The sequence below is a fragment of the Nematolebias whitei genome, chromosome 21 (assembly GCF_014905685.2).
Source record: "Nematolebias whitei isolate Nwh7 chromosome 21, NemWhi1, whole genome shotgun sequence".
NCBI classification, from domain to species: Eukaryota; Metazoa; Chordata; class Actinopteri; order Cyprinodontiformes; family Rivulidae; genus Nematolebias; species Nematolebias whitei.
This window is the reverse complement of record NC_056518.1, coordinates 25,557,117-25,578,317: the sequence shown is the minus strand read 5'-3', so window position 1 is coordinate 25,578,317 and position 21,201 is coordinate 25,557,117. Positions and strand designations below refer to the sequence as shown.

At 38.0% G+C, this 21,201-nt stretch overlaps 2 protein-coding genes across 2 annotated transcripts in view; one reads left to right on the top strand and one right to left on the bottom strand.

Moving 5' to 3' along the window:
• Positions 1 to 6,382, bottom strand: part of LOC119427762 (serine palmitoyltransferase 2) — a 22,985-nt gene extending 16,603 nt beyond the window's left edge. The window contains exons 1-2 of the mRNA XM_037695400.1: positions 6,020 to 6,382; positions 655 to 849 (exon numbers count right to left, since the gene is read on the bottom strand). Of these exons, the coding sequence (XP_037551328.1) occupies positions 655 to 849; positions 6,020 to 6,181 (357 nt within the window). The 5' untranslated portion in view covers positions 6,182 to 6,382. The remainder of the gene's footprint in view (positions 1 to 654; positions 850 to 6,019) is intronic.
• Positions 6,383 to 8,307: 1,925 nt separating this feature from the next.
• LOC119427200 (semaphorin-4E-like) lies at positions 8,308 to 16,297 on the top strand. Its single transcript, XM_037694780.1, has 14 exons — positions 8,308 to 8,404; positions 9,463 to 9,608; positions 9,737 to 9,799; positions 9,899 to 9,994; positions 10,192 to 10,291; positions 10,963 to 11,073; positions 11,181 to 11,329; positions 11,410 to 11,585; positions 12,762 to 12,912; positions 12,989 to 13,211; positions 13,296 to 13,414; positions 13,492 to 13,658; positions 13,736 to 13,785; positions 15,768 to 16,297. The coding sequence occupies exons 1-14, from the start codon at positions 8,308 to 8,310 to the stop codon at positions 16,295 to 16,297; spliced, it is 2,178 nt and encodes a 725-aa protein (XP_037550708.1).
• The last annotated feature ends 4,904 nt before the right edge of the window (positions 16,298 to 21,201 follow it).

Genomic DNA, 21,201 nt, shown 5'->3' with positions numbered 1-21,201 from the left:
ACAGACCCGTTCATTGATATGGCACCTTATAATCCGGTGTGCCTTATAGTCCGAAAAATACGGTAATCATGATTGTTTGTTTTATTTAAACTAAACCCATGTGGCAAATAACATCTTCATCATCCTGTTTTGGTAAAACACATCCCCTTAGTTATAATTATTTGGCCTGTCACAATAACACATTTCACTGGCCAATTAATTGTCTTTGCTAACACCTTAAATCCTTAAATTTTCACCTCAAAATGGCAAAAAGCAAAAACATATCTCTAAAAAACATTTTGCACAGCACCGTAGCTTTGTCTGTCCAATCACATGCAACATATTCTCATTTGTAAGTAACAAGCTTGTGAAAAATTATGTACAAGTTGGAAAAAAAAAAAAGTACTACCTTGTTTTCTGAAATTTATGGAAAGAATTTTCTGCGAACAAATCATTATTAGAACATTCAATCAAAGAAACCTTCCCAAAACTTGTTGGACATCTTTTGAACACCTAATGTGTCTTATCTAGAAACAACTCAACTTTAGGAAACTCAGTGGATAACTGGAGCAACAGTAATAGAAGAACATACATCTTACATCAAAACCTAAAACACTAAAATGTGAAAGCTGCACTCGAGTGTTTGTTTTGAAAGGGGGTTTTAGCCTCTCCTACCTTTTGTTCCTCCTTTTCTCTGGCGATGTGGCACTTTTCGATCTTCCAGTGTCGGAGGAAGTCACGGAGGTAGCCAAAGATGGTGAGGATGCCGTAACCCATGTAGGTGAGAACGGCCACCAGCATGGGCGTCTCCTCAAACGATTCGATGAACGGTCGGTTATACAGGCTGCCATGATGAAACGTTGCATGGACCTGCACAAAACAAAATAAAGCTAAATCCTTTGAAGACAATCAAGAGACCGTATTCTGTACTTAATCCCATAAGACACTTATTTTAGCAACTGTGATGATCAGATCACTGTTTCTATTCCTCATTGTATCCAAAGAAATATTCAGTTTTATTAATCCTTGTAAAGTTGTTACATGACTAAAACATTTATGTTAACATTTTGTTGTTTATCATCCCTAATATTGATATTTATAGCTCTTTCCATTACAATAATCAGAGAACCATTACCTCTTTCCACATGAGAGCAATGATATTAAGCTGTCTTAATCTTGTTTTAATTAAAAGAGTCATGATTTCACTGCAAGGAGCCCATCTGAACGCACATTAAAATACGTTCATGAAAAGGTATTATTGTGTTTACATTAGATTTTATTTTAACTGAGTGTATAGTTTTGAGTTTTGTTTTTTTGACAAACAAAGGAAAACATCCTGACTCGTATACAAAGACAGCCCAGGGATATTTCTTACATTTACATAACGTTTAAGTTTGTTTGAACACTTGCATTAAAAAAGTTGAGAATTAGTGATTTATGTCTATACACTATTCAAATAAATACATTTTGGTGTGATTTACTTAAACTGCATGTGTGAGCAACACAAGACTACACACAGTAGATCCACCTCCAGTTCCAGTCTGCACCAGTAATACAGGAAAACCCAGAGAGGTTAGATTTGACTTCCAAATAAAGAACTAACAGGTTGTGCGGACGGGAATCTAAACACACTCAAGAGCCTCCACGAGCCAAAGCAGACTGAAAGGCAAACTCATTCCTCTGCAGGCGTTTTCATTGCACTCCTCGGCTCTACATGTGACCAGTCATGCCTTTTTGACATACTTTAACAAACACCAAGCCCGTCATGTGAATAAACTCAAAATCAGCTGAGGTTTAGTCACCAGGAGTTCAGTTTCAAACCAATAAACAAAGCCAGGGTGGCAAAATATTAAATAAAAAAATAAACAACCGGAGTTTTTATCCTGACACATGCTCAATAATCCAAGGAGATGAATCTAACAAGGTTAAGTCAGGTACCCTGGACGGATCCTTCTTTGTTGAAACATTTCGTCTTTTATCCAAAAGACTTCTTCAGTTTGCGGAGCTGCAACAAACTCAGTCTTATTAGCAGCATCTTCTCATAGTGGATCTACCAGTTTGCTGCTGACAGCCACAACTAGTTGTTCACATGCAAAAGGAGGACCATCAGCCTAACAATTGACCATTAGTGCTCTGCTTGCTATTCACAGAGGGCTGAGTGATGCAATAACAGCATTATAAGATGGTGACAGATGAACATGGGAGCCTCCGCCCGTTTCCAAAGGTCTCCTAACTTGTGCTCCAGAGGGTGATGGGAGTCAAACCTCAAGTACTGGTCTGTGTGACTCCCATCACCCTCTGGAGCACAAGTTAAGGCTCCCACAGACTCGGGCGTATGTTGAGCTGCGCTGACACTGTGCGCTCTGTCCGTAGACTGTTGAGACTTCATACTCGAGCGTCCACCCTGAATGGCTGCAGACCAGCTCTGCAGGCAAGGGGCGTCTACCTTCGGGACAAATTGAGTTTGCCGATTGGTCATTTGCTGACACACCTACTGGACTGATTGACAGGTCGTTAAAAAAATTTAAAAATAAATAACGAGAGCTGGCAGCTCAGCGGCAGCAGTGTTTTGTGTAAATATGTTTACTGACTGAGCATTATTGGATTTGGTACCTGGATGATCGAGCATGAACTTTGTTGCCTTGAACCACTTTGGCTGTGGCTGCCTGCCTGAGAGGAGTCGACGGGGGACAGGACGGCCCCCAGAAACCATCTTATCTCCAGCAAACTGGTCAGTCCACTTAAGGAGTGTACTGCTTGGTGGGGAAACAGTTTACTTGGAACTCCTCTGACTGATGAAGCCCTCCGGATAGAGGGCAAAACATCTCTACAAAGAAGAAACTGTCCAGATGACCTGACTGAGAATTATTGGATTTGGTACCTGGATGAATGAGCATGAACTTTGTTGTGTAAATATATTGTTAATAAAAAGTTCTTAAAAAAACAAACAAACAAAAAAAAAAAACAGGGAGCACTGGCCCTGCAGCCCACACATCAGACCAGCCCACCAGAAAATCTCCAGACCCTCCAGCATCCATGATGGACCCGATTTTAATTCTCTCGTGACAAAATCCTTCATTTCTCACAATTTCAGTCATGGCATCAAGGGACGAGGAGGAAGAGATCGCTTGCCTCTTGGAAAAAAAACAAAAAGCCATTAAACTAAACCAGAACAGGGATGAAGAAGGGGAATTTAATAGATTGGTGTCACATACAAAACAGTCCATCGCTGGGCAGTTTAATGTGCGACAGAGTACGCGTATGCGGTCGTAAAAATTGATCTTTGCATGGACATGCCCTGCAGGCGTCGACAGTGTCCCCACTAACACAGAGGAGCCAGGCAGAAGGAGAAATCCCACACAAGATTAGCCTTGAAGCAATGTGGATATCTTAACTGGGCCTTCCTGAAAGCAGAGAAGAAATCCAAACAGGACTCCAGTCAGCCATCAGATGAAAAGAAGAAACCCAAACCCAGACCAGTGGTCATTCCATATGTTGTGGGAGTTTCAAAGAAACCGAGACGTTTATTTTCTAAACGCAACGTCCCAGTGGCTTTTAAACCCCAAAATACATTACGGCAAAGACTGGTTCATCCCAAAGATCCAGTCCTCCGGCACAAACAGAATAATATTGTGTATGTTGTTCAGTGTCAAAAGGGATGTGATCAGTTTTAAATCAGGGAAACTAAACAGCCACTGGCCAAAAGGATGGCCCAGCACAGAAGATCAACATCATCAGGCCAGGACCCTGAGGTCTACACTCATCTCCAGGCCAGCGGTCACTCAGGGATGAAGATGTTCACATCTTTGTGAAAAGAAACCGTCCATCATTAAACAGGGGTGGAGGCCTCTGTGTTCAACTGTCCCCCTCTTACAATGCTGTTATTGCCGTGTTTCCCCTACCATTATACAAGCGGGGTGCCCCACCCCGTCTACCGAACTGAACTGCCCCCCTGCACTGACATAGCTCTAAGCTAGCAGCTCACAATACAGGCACGCTAGCGAAAACGCTAAAGACAGAGCTCACGCCGTCAGTACAAATAGCACGCAACTCACATGTCTGTTATCTTAATGTTTTGTTCATTACAACAAGATTTATTCATTTTCAATTATAATTAAATAAATATGGTCAGAGGCATGTTCCTGAAATTCTCAGCCATGTCATCAATAAAGTTTATCCATCCATGTATCCATTTAATTCAAATAAGCATCTTTGAGAGGCAACATTTTCTTTAAACTGTTGCCTTCTTTTATCCACTAAAGGCGATCCCTGAGGGTAATGAATGGCAGCACTTCCATTGGAATGCGTTTTTAAACTTTCATATTAATTAACTCTTAAATACAATAAATGCTGCTGACAGATGTGCTGCTGATGATTAGCACATTCGTAGCTGAGACATCATGCTGTCATTGCACTTTTTACAAATGGTTCTTGTTTAGAGTTTATGGAGTCGTGACTGTTGCAGCACACGAAGTGTTAATTAAAACAGTTTGTTCATAGTTTAACTGTGCAATATAATTATTTTTCCACCCTAAACGGCACCAGCATTTAGGGTGGTAAAGGTTATTCAGATTAAAAAAAAACATTTGTTGTTGTGCATCACAACAGCAAACCCATGAGGCTAAACCCCCATGTGAGCAGCAACTTGTTGTCTGAGGAGACCTGCTAATTGAATCACTGTGCACCCAAGGGAAAAAATAATAATTAGTGTTCTTGGAAAGAGCTGTTACAAAATGCAGACAGTCTCAGCAGGTATTTTAAAGTAAACAGTTGCTCTGATTAAACCTAATAAGCTACCAGTACATGGAATGCTGTTTGGAACGAACAAAGAATTTTGGCAAACTTGAAAACGTTTGCAACACGGATAAGAGTACATCCAAATCATGGTTGGATTCAAAGCAGAGTGATAAACACAACTTACAAAAACTTACTTTTTTTTTTTTACTATTAGAAAATGATGCAATACGTAAATCTAAAAAAGGTACTCAATGCAAAATCATGGAGTACTCAGAAAAAGAAATGTAAGAAAATATTGCAATATTGTTTTCTTATAATGACGGTTAATGTGTTCCTACATAAAACAAAGTGTAAGCAAATTTTGAGAATGGCTGCACACGTGTTTGTTTACCTATCAAAACAGCTGATGCGACTAAAAATAGGTCCATCATCACAACAAAGACGAGCCATTTGGGGTGGATAAGTCCAACAATTTTGATGTACTTGAACAAATTTACACTCAGATTTGTAAAGTATGCAGATAATAGAGCTTTGTTTACATTTAATGTGGACCCACATTTCAGACTTTCATATTAATAAATCTGGAAAAAACTACAAGAGTAAACTCTTTTAAACTGTACCATTTATATAGTTCAGGATAACATTTGTTATGTTAGATTTTACAGCTTGAGTACCTTTATTTAACATTTCACAGGTAGAAAAATGTACGTTTCAAGAAGAACTGGCAATGTGTTTTTTTTTGTTTTTTTTTTACTAAATCAACTTGAGTTAAACGTTTATTCATCATTGATTCCTTGTGTAAAGTCTCATTGTTTGACAAGACCTCTTCTTAAATTCGGCTCACACACAATGCACTAATCCGGATTAAAATTCAGCACAATGTCAATTCAGATTTGTGGCAACCGCCCTCAACAAACTCACTTTTAAAACTGCTGAGAAGGCATGTAGTAAAAATCCAACTTATAAAGTAAACTAAAATCAAAGATCATTACGCCGATGGAAAGATAAATATTTAACAAATGGAAATTAGTGGTCAACTTTTATGAAAACTGTAATATATATATAAAAAAGTTTAAACTATTTTAATCGAGACGTTTTTTACATAGAGTTTGGCGCGAGACTCTTGGGAACTTCGTGTGCAAACTATGAGCATAGCTCGGTTAGTTGCTATCGTGACGAATTTAACTAAAAACACCGACGTTAATGGTGGTGAGAGCGGTAACAGCACCGTGTTCCGGGTCCACTGCAGAGGACATTTCCCCGGCTACAACACTCTCCTCCCCGGTCCATCCCCGGGCCTCACCTCTTCCTCGTCCTGCTGCCGGCCGTGATTCTTCTTGGGCGGCCACTCGTGGCAGCAGTGGAGGCTCTTCAAGAAGCCGTTTCTGTCCGTTCTCAGTCCGTTCTTCGCGTGCTGACCCACCAGCTCCCCGTTGGCCGACTTGGTCGCGGGGCTTTCGGTCATCACTGGGCAAAGGTTGTGGAGCCGCGACGGTAAACTTGCATGTAGGGAACACGGAGCCTGCCTCCGGTGCAAAGCTGTGACAGTATCCGAGCTGAGCACGTTTACACACACATCCACACACACACACAAACACGCTAGAAACTCTCACGCGCGCACACATACACGAACCTGAAAATACAAACATTTAACACCGGAAATCAACGCCCCATTAACCAACAGCAGCGGCCAATGACATATTTCTACGTCATCGGCAGAGCCTGTCAAAAGAGCCGCAGCGTGATAGGCTGAGGGGCGGGGCTTAAAACGCTTCCATATTGTCATCCAATGGTTTGTTAGCTTGAAAAAAAATAAGATTTAAATGTTTTATTTGGTCAAATATACAGGAATCATAAAGATGGAGAGGAAACAAAGACTTACACATAATATTTGTGTAGTTTATCAAAATCAATACCTTTTTAAGGTTTAAGGTGACTTGTCACATCACATGTGGTACATGAGGTGGAACGAAATTGTGTACTCAAGGTGCCAGTTACGCTAAAAAATAGCAATAATATACACTATGAAATGAAACAGTATACAAAGATCTAAGATATACACCAAACAAAAATTATATAAGGGATGCACAATATTATCGGCATGGTATCGACCGATCTTAGCGATAAAGTTAAATATCAGACATGGGCCAATCCATCCAAATAACTCACCAATAGTATAATATATTATTAAACAGCATTCTGAACAGGAGTCTGTTATGAATACAACAGCTATGAGTAATACATCAGCAACATCAATAATCAGCAGCACAGATAAAGCGTCATTAAGTGATTTTCCTGATTAGGGATTTATGAGTCTAACAGCTTCAGGGTAGAAGCTGTTCCTCCATCTAGTGGTTCTACACTTAATGCTCCTTAACCTCCTGCCTGAGGGGAGCGAGACAAAAATGTGTGTGCTGGGTGTGTGGTGTACTTCATGATGCAGGTGACCCTTTTCCTGCATCTGGAGGTGTAGATGTTGGTGGATCCAACAGTCTTCAGTGCAGCCTTTACCACTCTTTCAAAACTACTTTAACTTTCAAAAGAAACTTCTAAAAGATAGACAAATTGAACATCTGGATACTCATATGAGCAGCACCTTTTTAAACAGTAGAAACAAGCAAATTACAAAGTTTGGCACTTCAAATTCAATTATTGTCTATAAATGCAAATATAATACAATACAGTACTCACATACACAGTGTTGTGACATTTCCAAAGTTGAAGGTGTAGAAAGAACAAAAAATGAAGAAAACAGGTTATTTGCAGCCAAATACAACCATGAAGAGTAGAAATAAAAATAAATCAGTGTGTAGAAATGTGGTCAGCTTGTATTTCAGCAGTCTAAGACTATAGCAACATAACTAAGGGATAACTTAGGAAACCCGTGGCAATCTTAACTATATATATATATATATATATATATATATATATATATATATATATATATATATATATATATATAAAGTCTTTAAGTCATGTCTTAAAAGTAGACAGATTGTCAGCCTCAGAGAAAAACTACATTTCTGCCTGATAGCTGAACGCTCTGCCTATAGTTCTACTTTTAAAATCTCTAGGAACCACAAGTAAACCTGCAGCCTGGGTCTGAAGTGCTCTGTTGGGAAAATCTGGAGCAAAAGTTAATGCTGGTTGCATATCTGAATGTTTTACCCAATTTAAAACTTGTGTCTTTTATCACTTTGCTCTATTTGGAAAAACTGTGAGGCAAAATCTGCACAACCGCTGGTGCTGAATGGAGAGGATGTTTTTTTTTTTTTATGAAGGAATGCAGCTTTAATTAAAATATTTTTCATTAGACATTTGTTCAATTCCCTCAATCAAAGGAAATAGTTTAAACAAAGGAGTGCAATATATCTCACAAATATTGTAGTACTCCAGTACATTATATAGCTGTCAAATACTCTAACAAGCATGCAGTAATTAAAAAGGTAGCAAGAGAAACATTAGCAAAATTAAGCTTTTTGAAAAGTAAGGTTATACAGAGAAAGCACCACATTTACTGTGTTGTTATTAAAACTAACAAAAACCAATAAAGAAAAACGATTTTTTATTTTGTTTCACGTTTCACAGGTCATGAAAACACTTCTGATGGTGTTATTGTATACTCTTCTCATTGACATCGAAGGCCTTTCAGAAAGCAAGAAACCCCGCAAGAGCGTCTCCTTCTCAGGTGAGGCAGGTGGATTGATGGTATCAAGAATGATCTAGTGCAGAATCACCAAAAATACTACAGCTTATAATGTATTTATACCCAACCTGTCTACAAAAATCTATTTTAAAAAGCTGGTGTTTGGTCAAAGTAAACAGAGTAAAATAGAAACGACTATTGGGGCACAGTTACGTATTTTCAGAGGTTTTGTTGTTTTTTTTTTTTGGTTTAAAAACTATCGTCTGGACTATGATGAAAGCTTTCACAGAACAAAGTTCGCTTGCAGTTATTTTACTCTTCAACGGATCTCCAGCAGGCTCCGAATGAGCCGTTTTACTCCCCTAAACAAAATATTCTGTCATCAAAATGTTTTCAAGTCAGTTACTTGTAACACTTTTCCCCGGTTTTACTAAGAATAATTTAGTGCTTGTGTTTCTAACAACAAATTGATTTATTATTTAGTAGCCTATATGTCAACAGTGTCAGCACTGGACTGGTCTAGAGCCTACTTAGCCAAGCGTAGTTTATGTGTTTGTCTTGGTGACCACGTGTCCTCCTCTGCTCCTCTCGTGTGTGGGGTTCCGCAGGGCTCAGTCTTAGGCCCCCTCCTCTTTACGCTGTACCTGTGCTCCCTTTTGGTTATATTTAAAAAAAAAAAATATATATATATATATATATATATATATATATATATATATAACTAATTGACTAACTTTAATCCCTTCTTAAAACCCATCTCTTCTCCCTCACCTTTGACACCATCTGAAATGTTGACTTTTAATAATTTTAATCATTTTTTACTGTCTGACTGTATGATTGTTTCATTATGCGTACAGCACTTTGGTCTTGTGGGTGTTTAAAGTGCTATATAAATAAAGCTGGTATGGTATGGCATGGTATATTACAAAAACAAAAAAAGAACTGACACCAAACAAAAAGTACAGACTTCCCTACTCTATAGGGCAGTATTTCACAAACATTAGATACAGAACATTTTGCATTAGGGGGCTTACACGAGTGGAGAAACTAAATCAAAATGTGTGTTTCTGTAAACGATCCTGTTCATTTATTTCCCTCAGATGTGAACTTGAAACAGTTCAAAGAGTTTGACTTTGACAGTTTGAGCTCTCTGATGGTCAGAGATGACATCGGTCAGCTAATACTCGGAGCCAGGGGGAAAGTTATCGCGCTCAGTTTGGATGACATCACGAAGGAGACGAGTGAGGTGAGGCCACTGTTTGGGTGGACTAATGTAACATATTTGGTTTTGAACACATTAAACGCAAAATGCGTTCCTGCAATCATTGCAAACGCAAGGCAGTGCGAGTCCTCATCTTTTATTTGGTCTGTCAGGAGACGTGGGCTGTCAGTTCTGCAGAAAAGGCTCTCTGTCAGATGAAGGGCAAGAGTAGTGAAGTAAGTACAAGTGCATTAACGCCGACAGTCGGTGAGGTTTTTTACATTCAAACATATTTCATTTACATTTATTTCAATGTTGTTTTTTTATTCTTCCAGGAATGTGAAAACTTCATCAGGATTCTGCACTCGACAGAGGACGGCAACATGTTTGTGTGTGGGACGAACGCTTTTAACCCCGCCTGCACCTACATGGTCAGTCATCCACAGTAATACAAATGGATTTGTATTTTTGAAATATCATGTAAAGATATTTGCAAGGTTGTGATACCAAAACTGGCCAATTTTGGGAAAATAAGGAAATAATGTAATATTTAGTGAATTAAATTGAAACTACAGAATGTTTAGTATAAATTAGTATTGTTTCTAAACTGTTTCACTTCCTTAAACAGAATTTCACAGATGGAAAACTATTTTTTGAAAAAACACCACAAGACGGCAGAGGAAAAGTTCCCTTTGACCCCTACCAAGAATTTGCCTCATTTATGGATGGTGGGTAAAACAAACAATAATTTGTCATTTCTACAAGTTCCCATGACATATAACTCAACATTTTAATCTATTATAAGTGGTTTGGACTGTTTAGTTGGATTCCTCTACGGTAAATTGAAAACTTGGAAACATTTAATTTATGGCTAATTAGATTATTTTTTATCAATATGAACTAAATTACCATCCAATAGAATGTTTTATTGTGTTTTCACAAGAACAAACACAAAAAGACGCCATAGCTGTTTCAGAGATTTCCCCAGTTTATTCTTGTCTTTTGTTCCACTCATCATTCATGAAAACTTAAAAAAAAATACACTGATAAATGCTTCTGGAAAATGAATATACATGTTAAAAAAAACTACAAGCTTCTTATTTCTTCTTACTTCTTATTTATTTTTTTATTTTTTTATTTTATCTCTTTTACCTTCTTTTATTCTCGCTGTGTTTTTTAATTTGCACTGATGTATTGTGTCCTGTTTTAAATCTTGTTTTGTCTTGTGAAGCACCTTGGTCAATGCAAGGCGTTGTTGGAAGGTGCTATAGAAATAAATAAATAAAGTATTTGTTTATTTGTATTTTTATAAATGTAAAACTACTTTATTCCTCAGTTAAATCTCCATTTGAGAGAAACGTTTCAGAAAATGAAAAACTGTTTTATCTGAACTCAACAGGAAACACATTATTCTCTGCCACATCTTCAAACTTCCTGGGAACAGAAATGGTGTTCCAGAGACATGGGCCGAACCCCATCAAGACCGAAACCAAACTTTCCTGGCTCAAAGGTAAGATGGCGAAATCCTCCAACAACAAATGTTAATTCAAATAAATACTTCTTTTCTGAAAAGATATTGTCAACTGTAACGCAACATTTGAAATGTTTCGCACTCAGAACCCACCATGATTTCAATTGTCATTACTGAAGTGAGCAAATACTCAGAAAACAACGAGGACGACAACGTGTTCTTGTTCTTCACTGAGAATGCCGTTGAGGAACTTCGAAGCAACGTTCGCGTTTCAAGAATTGCTCGTGTGTGCAAGGTCTGAAACATAAAATCATCACGTTACTTTTAAGTTTTCAGTGAACAATCCCTCTTAAAGTCTAATGTGTGTTGACTTAGAGCGACTTGGGAGGACTGAGAACATTGCAGCAAAAGTGGACTTCTTTTTTGAAAGCCCGGTTGGACTGTCCATTTGGAGATGCTGGTTCACCAGCTCTGGTCCAGGATGTTTATTTCCTCAAAGATAAAACCAACTGGACTGACAGCGTCTTCTACGCCACATTCACCTCCAACCCGTAAGTCATTGAAGAACTGTTCAGACCTGCCGGTAAAAAAACAAACAAACAAACAAAACACTTTCTTAGCTATTTGTTTGATAGTGGTTAAAAAAAAGGGGGTCTACAAAAAAACTGTCTAAAGCACCATCAACAAACTGACCTCCCACAAGCAGCAGAAAGAACATCATGGAATTAAAAAAGGTATACTCAGCTACCATCTAATAGAAGGTATTTAAACAGTCATCCTTGAGAATACGTTTATTAAAATTAAAATCCAGGTAATCAACATCCAACTGCTAAAGGTTTCTGGGTACAACATTTACCAAATGAGAACAAACATGTCAGAGCTGACTAGAGATGGATACATGGCTCTTTGAAGGGACAGATCTTGATGATCTATTTGCTTCATAGTCGTTCAATTTTGAAAAACAATGACGTAATCACATTCGTCATCTGGGTCGTGTCAAATGTTTTGTCAAGCGAACGCCCCCCCGCCATGAGCTGCTGCACTCTGCCCCTTTGCCTGTTCTTTGTCTCAGTGAAAAAGTGAAAGAGGAATATTTGTCTCTGCATTTGAGGAGGAAAACATGAAGAAAATCCACGTAGGGGAAAAAAAAAATCTATTGATGGCTCTATTGTCTGCAACTTGATTCTTATCGTTCGTTGCACAGAGCCGGTCAAACAATCCGGATCTTTTGCAAACATCCCATCTCTAGAAATGACCACTTGCAGTCAAATCACCCAGAACAGATTATTAATATAAAGAATCATAATATTAATGTTTTGTCGGTCAGGATTTTATTCTGTGTGCATATATTTCAGGGTTTGCAAATTTGCAATATCCACAGTGAGGACATTGCTAACTTTCAATTCTATGTCTGTCGAAGGCGGGACATATTATGTCTCTGTCTATCTGTTTGTAAACTTTATTTTGTCCCGCCCATAACATCAAGTTAAGGCAATAGTTGCATTTCCAGAACATAGATTGCTCTATTGATGCATATTAGTTTGTTAATGTGCCTAACTTTGCCTAATAATCTATACTAATTCTTTAACTTGGAATTTTAGATTAAACATTTCCTAAAAATTGTTTTGTTCTAAATTTATGTAAAAAAAAAAAGTGTAATCTCTCACTTACACCATCACCAAACTTTGGATTAAAGAAAATAAAAAATGAGAGCACATATTTTGCAGGGAGCCCTCCAGTGCTTGCATCCAGTCTGCTGTCTGTGCATACAGACTGTCAGACATCAGACAAGTGTTCAGAGGCACATTTCTGACCGAGAGCGACACTGGGAGCTGGGACACGTACACAGGAGTGGAGCCTTATCCATACCCTGGTTCGGTACGCATCACACCAAAGATAATTAAGTTTTAATATTCAAAACGGACAACTAAGCTGTTTTTGATTGTGATCTTAGTGCATTGATGATGAAATGCGGGCCAGTGGTGTGATGACATCTCTGAACCTGTCAGATACAACCTTGCTGTTTGTAAAGAGCCATCCTCTGATGGAAGGGGTGGTCACACCCATCACTGGCAAACCCTTGCTGGTCCAGGCTTCAACACAGTTTACCAAAGTTGTTGTGGATCAAGTAACATCTCTAGATGGACAACAACACCATGTCATCTTTATTGGCACAAGTATATAACTGCATGCCTCTACTTGACTATTTGAGCAAGACGAGCCAAATGCATGGCTGTTGGACTCACTCGTCTCTTCTTTAGACTCTGGTTGGCTGCAGAAGGCGGTGAGGTTTGGTGGTGAAGAAGGACGGATCATCGAGGAGCTCCAGCTGTTTCAGGACGCTCAGTTTATTGACTTTCTTCAGCTCTTTTCCAGAACAGTAAGATTTGCATGTTGTCCAAATATTTAAATAGTCATACATATTTAAAAAAAAAAAAAAACGTGTCAACCATTTAGGGGCAGCTGTACAGTGGTGCCAGAAACACTGTCGTACAAGTCAATGTGAGGGGTTGTGGCCGCTACACGTCGTGTGAAGACTGCCTTCTCGCCAGAGACCCGTACTGTGGTTGGGACGTCAACAGAAGGCGATGCGATACTGTTGTTGGAGCATCAAAATTATTCATGTAAGAACAAACTAAAACAGGTTTTGGATGTGTAATGCTTCAAAACAAACAAAAAATGTAGTGTTTTGTTTGTGCAGGATTCAAGATCTCATGGAAGGAAACACCAATGCATGTCCAAACGCAGAGTGTAAGTAGAATATAGAGTTTCAGTTTCTGCTGAAGTCAAGTCATTCATATTGTGCCATCTTGCAAAACAAGAGAAAACTACTCTAATATATTGTGCATTGTCTAATAGGAGAATACATAAAACCAGAGAAATTCCACACCAAGTAAATGCTGAATAATTTATCTGAAATTTGCTGAAGAACGAATGAAGCATACGAAGACAAACAGACAAGTATGTCAAATTAACCTGATGCATGCTCAGTAATCCAAGTAGAAACATCTAACAAAGTTAAGTCGGGTCTTCTGGACGGTTTAAAAAAAGTTGAAATGTTTCATCTTTTAGCCAAAAGACTTGGTCAGTCTGAGGAGCTGCAATAAACTCAGTCTATAAATAGCACATGGCATAGTGGATCAACCAGTTTGCTGGTGACAGCCAAAACTAGCTGTTCACATGATAAAGGAGGACCATCAGCCTAACGACTGGATGTTAGTGCCTTGATGGATGCTTGCTATTCACAGAGGACTGAGTGATACCAGCAATAACAGCATTGTGAGAGGGGGACTTTGGACATGGAGGCCTCCACCCCTGTTTAATGATGGACGGTTTCTCTTCACAAAGATGGCCACCTTCACTCCTCTCTCAAACCATTGTTCCTCTCTATCAAGGATGTGATCATCTTCATCCTTGAAGGAGTGACCACTGGTCTGGAGATGAGTGTAAACCGCAGAGTCCTGGCCTGATGATGTTTCTGTTCTGTGACAATTCTTTTGCCCAGTGGTTGTTTAGTTTCCCCCATCACTGAATGACTGTCACTGTAGCCGGATTCAGTCACTGTATCAATGAATCCATCCGGAGGACCTGACTTAACTTTGTCAGATATGCCAAATTAAGTTTCAGAGAATCATGTTTTTGGAGAAACTCAAGAGATTTCAATGTTTGTTTGAACGTTTGTCATGGAAAAAAAAAGGAGATTTCCAAATCAGACCCAAAGTGTAGTTCATCAGATTTATTTACAAAGCTTTGGAAAACAGCCAGCGTTCACAGAAGATCAATGCATTTACATGGTCACACTTGTCAATGTCTTCTCCTTTCTGAACCGCTGACTGTTCCGACTTCCTGAACTGAAAAAGTTAGTTTTGTAGAACCACTCAGCGCAGCCCTCAGTTCCTCCTTCCCTGTTTGGCTGTCATCAGTACTCAGCTGCAGTCAGAAGGAGGGAATCTGAGTCAAGTACTCCCTAAGACACGTCACTGTGTCACACCCATAGTATCATCAAGGTATCATATCAGTGAAACCTTGATGATATCAAAAAGCTCGTTCTGCTCCTCAGTGACCGGTCACAGTGATTTTTACGTGGGGAAGTTTATCATTTATTCACCTCACTGTACAGTAAAAGTATGAGAAAAGAAGGAAGAGAAAAGTATGGAGCACGATTAGTGCAAAAAATACAATAAAATGAAAATTATATAAAAAAAACAAAAAAAAAAACAATACAGTATATAAAAAAAGGTATATGTTTACAAATAAAAATCACAACACACCATTTTTGATTGAGCTGATTGTTAAAATCAATAGCTAAAATGGCACAAAGTATGCAAAAGAAGTTTGATTAAAGATAATACATAAGAAATTACAAGTATAAGAGTGTGAATTTGGAATCAGCTACCATGACTAACTCACTGTGTGAAGAAGACTCAGGGTTTATTTAATTAATATTTTATTTTTATTTTTATTTTTTTTACACAAACCAACTAGATTATATCGGATAAAAATGACTTAAACTCACTTATTGCTGTTGGTTTCACCCCAATAACTTATCCAAGTATCTGGAACAGAGAACTGAAATTGATCATGTTAGATGTAGAGAGAACTCACAGGGTCACTGTCTACAGCCATACAAATACTGTATATTAGTATGTACTCTTTCTGGTGTTGTATGAATACATTTATTAGTTGAGATGTGCAGCGTTATAAGATCATGTTGTGTCCGTCTCCTTCTGCAGGGGAGAATAATGTCACCACAGTTCACCTTGCTCCTCGTATTGCACAGTTCCTCCCATGCACTCCTGACACCAACCTTCCTGTCAGCTGGCGCCTCTCTGGTATCATCCTCCATCCTGGTCCCCGACACCGTCTGCTCAGCCAGGGTCTCATCATCTGTCCCTCCTCTTCGGATGCCGGCCTTTACACCTGCGAGACAGTAGAAACCGTGAAAGGCAGAGAACACAGGACGGCTGTGGTCCAGTATCTCGTCAAGGTTCAAAATCTTTCCGCTCATGTCTTGAGCCTGCAGATAGCCGTCATCCTCCTGGCTTGTTTTGCTGCTTTTCTGATTTGCCTCGCAGGCAAATACCTCAGGGCAGCAAAACTGAAACGTGTTGGAAACCAAATCTGCAACAGCTGTCAACAGAGAACTTTTCATCAACGTGATCAGGTGAATCAGAGATGCAGCGAGCAAAGTCTGCATCACCATGTGAGGGATGCTGCCTCTGAGGGAGCTGGAGCAACACAGGTGGAGGAGAGTCGGGCCTGACAGTGACATAGCACTCTTTGTTTTGTTGGTTTGTATAGAAATATGGTTATCTATACTGAAGTTAAATGCTGACAAGGACATTAGTTCTTGAACATGTGCAATAAAAAAGTGGAATCAGAGCTTCATTGCAATTTTTTTTTATTTGCCAGGTATGAAACATTCAAACTCCTTCACAGAAAGCCAGAGAGGTGACAGAGTTAACCTCAGCAGCTCTGTGCCACTCAGCCATCAGTGCATTCAGATGAAATGAGCGTGCACGCACAGAGGCTAATCAATGGCGGCGTAATTAGTTTAATTGATTGCACCTGTGTTTTACCAGCTGTGACAACAGGTCATCAATCAGGAGGCCCTCTCAAAATGGATGGGTGGCTTTTTTTTTGTTTCAGCGATCATAATTAGTCATTAGGGGCATTAATATAAAAAAAGTTTACAAGGCATAAAAATTGGAGTAATTAATTATTGCCTGCCACTGAAGGCACAGTGCTGTTTGTGCCCGTGTGTGTGAGTGTGCTTGCATGTCTGCAGCATTAACGAACAGATGGACATTTAATTAAACTTTTTTTTTTAAAGCAGTCGTTGTATGTACGCCTAAAATGATTCAAGATGGCTGCCTCAGCCAACGGACCTTAGCCGACACACTAAAATGGTCACAACTTGGTCAGTTTTACAAATATCGAGCTTAGATCTGGTGGTAGTTGCTGAGACTTATTCCCAACAAATACTCCATGGACGAACTGGTCACACAAGATCTAATTTTTAAATTTAGCCATTAATAGTAAACTGTTGGCAAAATATCTCATGAACCACTGGATGTATTTTTATGAAACTTTCAGGAAAAAAAAAGTTTATCTTCAACTGAATAACCTTTGAAGTCAAACTGACTCAAGCTGAACAACATTAATAGACACTTTTACCTAACTGGAACGTTTTGTAAGATCTAATTCAGGGGTGTGCAACCTTTACGATCAAAAGAGCCATTTCTGCCCATTCGTTCACTAAATTAAATGTGTCCAGAGTCACAAAATCTGCTACAGTTGTCATTATCAACTGGTGGCCCATGGGCCAGTTTAAGATTATTAGTAGGGGTTTTTCTGGCCAGTAGGCATGAAATTATAAGAATAAAAACATCCAATGATTGTTAACATTTATTGATTTTTTATATTTTGAGACAAAAGAAAAGACTGAATACCATCCATCCATCATTACCCACATCTTCCTTTTCGAGTCACGGGGGTCATTTGTGCCCATGTCCAGCAGGTCACTGTGCAAGAGGCAGGGGACACCCTGGACAGGTTGCAACTATATATATATATATATATATATATATATATATATATATATTTTTTTTTTGTTGTTGTTGCTATTTTTAAAACTAAAACAATGAACTGTGCAGGCATGTGATTTTGTATTTTTTTATTGGGGAGAAATTGAGTATCCTCCTTTGAAGAAATAAAGCATAACGTTAAAGTGAGTATAATTTACTCTGTCTATTAGTACTAGTATCCACATATTTGCAAAGGAAATGACAGGAAAACTGCTAAAACTAGTAATTTTTGTTGTGGGTATAACATCCTATAAAATAAAATTTTATGTTAGTTTTGGTCAAAGCTTGAAGCTGCTGTGGACGAACTAAGAGCCATGTGACTCCAGAGCTGCAGGTTGCAGACCTATCATCTAAATATTGCACGAGTCATGTACAAAATTTACAATGTTTGACCAAATGGCTACTTCATCCCTTCTCAGCACAAGATGAGTTTAGTTTTATTAACATTCAAATGAACTAAACTCATTTTTATAGAGTCTCAACAAAACTCAGGGCTCATAAAATGTCAGTAAGTTATCGATCTAAGGAAGACAGAAGATTGTCACAAATCACCCACAGCCGAGTTTGTCTTCACTGATAACAGACAAAACTAAAACAGTGCGTGAAACAGCTGCACACAAACAAATGTGAAAAGAATGTCAAATGTCATCTTTCCCCTGTCAGTGTCAGATTTATTCAGCTGTTTGAAATTCTTGATACTCACTAGATGGCAGCATGGGATGGAAATGTAGAAGCAGCGTGTTTTATCTGTAGTCACTGGGAAAATATCAGAGGAAAAAGGAAAAACCTTTTTTTTTAATGAGGCCTTGAACCAGGCTTTATGATAAAGTTGTAATTAGATCTGTGGGGACTGACTCGGCTCTCTTTCTGTCTGCTGGTTCTCCCTTTCTGCTCTCTTTACTTCTCTTTTGCATCTCGGCTTTTCATCGCATGCCTTCCTTAGAAATGTATTTCCTCTCTTCCTTCTGTAATCTGATTTTTATTTTATTTTTTGTCTCAGATGCAGATCTGTGGATTTAAAACCTCCTTTTGGTAGCAATAAAAAAATAAAAAAAAACACCTTAAAATACTAAAATAAATGCAAAAATTTGAATCTGAAACAGCAACATGTGGCTCAGACTGAGCTGAGATATGCACATTCAGGGATACATTTATATTTACATTTTGTTTTATTTAGCTTTTCTCTCATGAGTCTGCCAGTTAAGTGAAATAAATATAAGTAAAGTTTGTAAAATTTGGGTGAAAGTGTGTGCAGACACCTCAAATTAATGTAATTCCTCTAAAATTAATAGCCTGTAAACCAAAGATCAATAATGCATCCGTACTCAAGCTGTGAGTTACACAGCTTGATATCATATCTGACACTTAAGCATAAAAAAAATATTTAAATTGATTGAGATTATTGAAAAATGAAATACATTAGTATGATACAAGCTGCCACAAGATGGAGGTAAAGGATAACAAACACATTTTGTTTAAACTTTTTTTTTTTTTTTTTTTTCTCCCCTAACCATGAGAATTGTGTTTGAAGCATCACATGAAGTCCAAATTAAAGAAGTTCTATGCTGATGTCAGCGAACATCATCAGCCTCCTGTCAGATTTTCTTAGCAGTTTTATTTCTTCCAGTGATGAAAGGTCTCTGAAAACTGAAGAAATTTATTCCATTTTAATGGTTTATTGTAAATTAATGTATTAAAAAACAAAAAAAAACAACTGCTTTTCTCAACTCTAATTTAGTTGCATAGAAATAAATCTCCTCTGTTTTGACCTTTTATTAATCTAAACAGCTTACTGGTTATTCCTTAACAATTCAGTTTTGTGGTTTTAAATGGGACACTTTCCTTTTTTTTTATTTATGTTTAGGCTTTAAGCTGCTCTCACAGGATGGACAGGATGTTTTCTTCTTTTACACTGGCTCATAAACTAATCTGTGACTTTCTCACTGGACATCTAGAAAAAGAATCATTGTCTCTTAAGTTTTGTATTTTACTTTGTTTTATGTGGCACCTTGACTGTTTTTGTAACTACTTTTGTTTGATTTTAATTGTTTTTTTGTTGAATTAATGTTGTCTGTACTTTATATGTTGTCTGTCTAAATCAGGTCTCTGATGAAAACGAGTCCTCGTTAAACAATTAGACTAACCTGTGTAAATTACAGGTTGAACGAATCACATTTCAGTTTGCCAAAAACATAATCTGCACACACACAGCTCATGTAGAGTAAATTAGAGGGATTAATAGTGTGTGTGTGTTCATTTTTATGAATACCACAAAGTTCAGTTAGGTCATCAGAACATATATATATATTTTTTAGACATTTCGTCCTTCATCCAAAGGACTTCATCAGTCATTTTGCTTGGATTATTGAGCATGAACTTTGAGGTTTTAAAACACTTTTGCTATGGCTGCCTCAGAGGACTCGACGGGGGAGAGGGCAAGCCCCAGAAACCATCTTATTACCATCAAACTGGTTGGCCCACTATGCAAGTGTGCTGCTTGTAGAACTGAGTTTGTTTGTGGCTCCTTGGACTGGTGAAGTCCTTTGGATGAAGAACAAAACATCTCAACAACACCTCTTTCTTGGATTTTTTTAACCTGGATTATTGAGCATAATGTTGAGGAGAAGAGAGAAGAAGACTGAGCAGGATGCAAAACCATTACTTATATTATAGTTATTTTTTATTTTCATAAATGCTAATTGACTGCTGCTTTTTACCCCAGAGTTTTAAACTAAGATCTTATGATGGGAAGGGGTGGAGTTAAAGATGTTATGGTTTAACTTTTAACATCTTGTTTAAAAGAGGCTTTAAATATGACCACAGAAAACCACATACATTTAAATAAAAACTCAAAGCCCAGCTCTCGCTCTTATTGATTTATTCAGTAGAAGAAAATAGGATATTTTGTGCAGTCTTACTCGTGCTCTTGTGAGATACGCATTAGCGTTCAAAGTATACGTTCAGGATGTTTCTCAGTTAGTACCACACCAAGTTATAGCTTAATATCTGTGAAATTGATTGACTTGGTCATTTGTATGTTCTCTATAATCAGTTGGCTGTGACAACCATCTTGAATTGGACTGACTCCAAAAGTTAACCAACGGCAGATGCTCATCCAATAATTACTTTCTGAGTTTCATTATAACCTGACCGGTAGTTCATGAGACATTTTGCTAACTCTAAATACAGTCAAAGTAACACACACATTATCACCAACCACTGTAGGTGAAAGTTTTATAAAAAGTTGCTCCACAGAACGCCACAGGAAGTCCTTCCTCCCTGTGGCCATCAAATTTTCAACTCCTTCCCTTTTCTATACATAGGACAATAAAACTAATCCTGCACTACAATACATATTTTATTGTTTCTGTTTGTACCCGACCTATTTTAGAACTTAATTGTTGGTATTTTTATATTATCTGTTATTTTTTATATCTTGTGTGATTTCTTGTGTATGTTCCTTTATACTGAAACTCAGGCACAACAATTTCCTGCTGGACAAATAAAGTTCTATCTAATCATATTGTATTGCATCTTATCATATCACATCTTATCGTATCACATCTTTTCATATTGTATC

Excerpts from the sequence above, each read along its gene's own strand:
- LOC119427200 (XM_037694780.1), top strand. The coding sequence starts at position 8,308 with ATGAAAACACTTCTGATGGTGTTATTGTATACTCTTCTCATTGACATC. Across the intron at positions 9,800-9,898 it reads TGAAGGGCAAGAGTAGTGAA|GAATGTGAAAACTTCATCAG; the intron begins GTAAGTACAAGT and ends TTATTCTTCCAG. Across the intron at positions 11,330-11,409 it reads GAATTGCTCGTGTGTGCAAG|AGCGACTTGGGAGGACTGAG; the intron begins GTCTGAAACATA and ends GTGTTGACTTAG.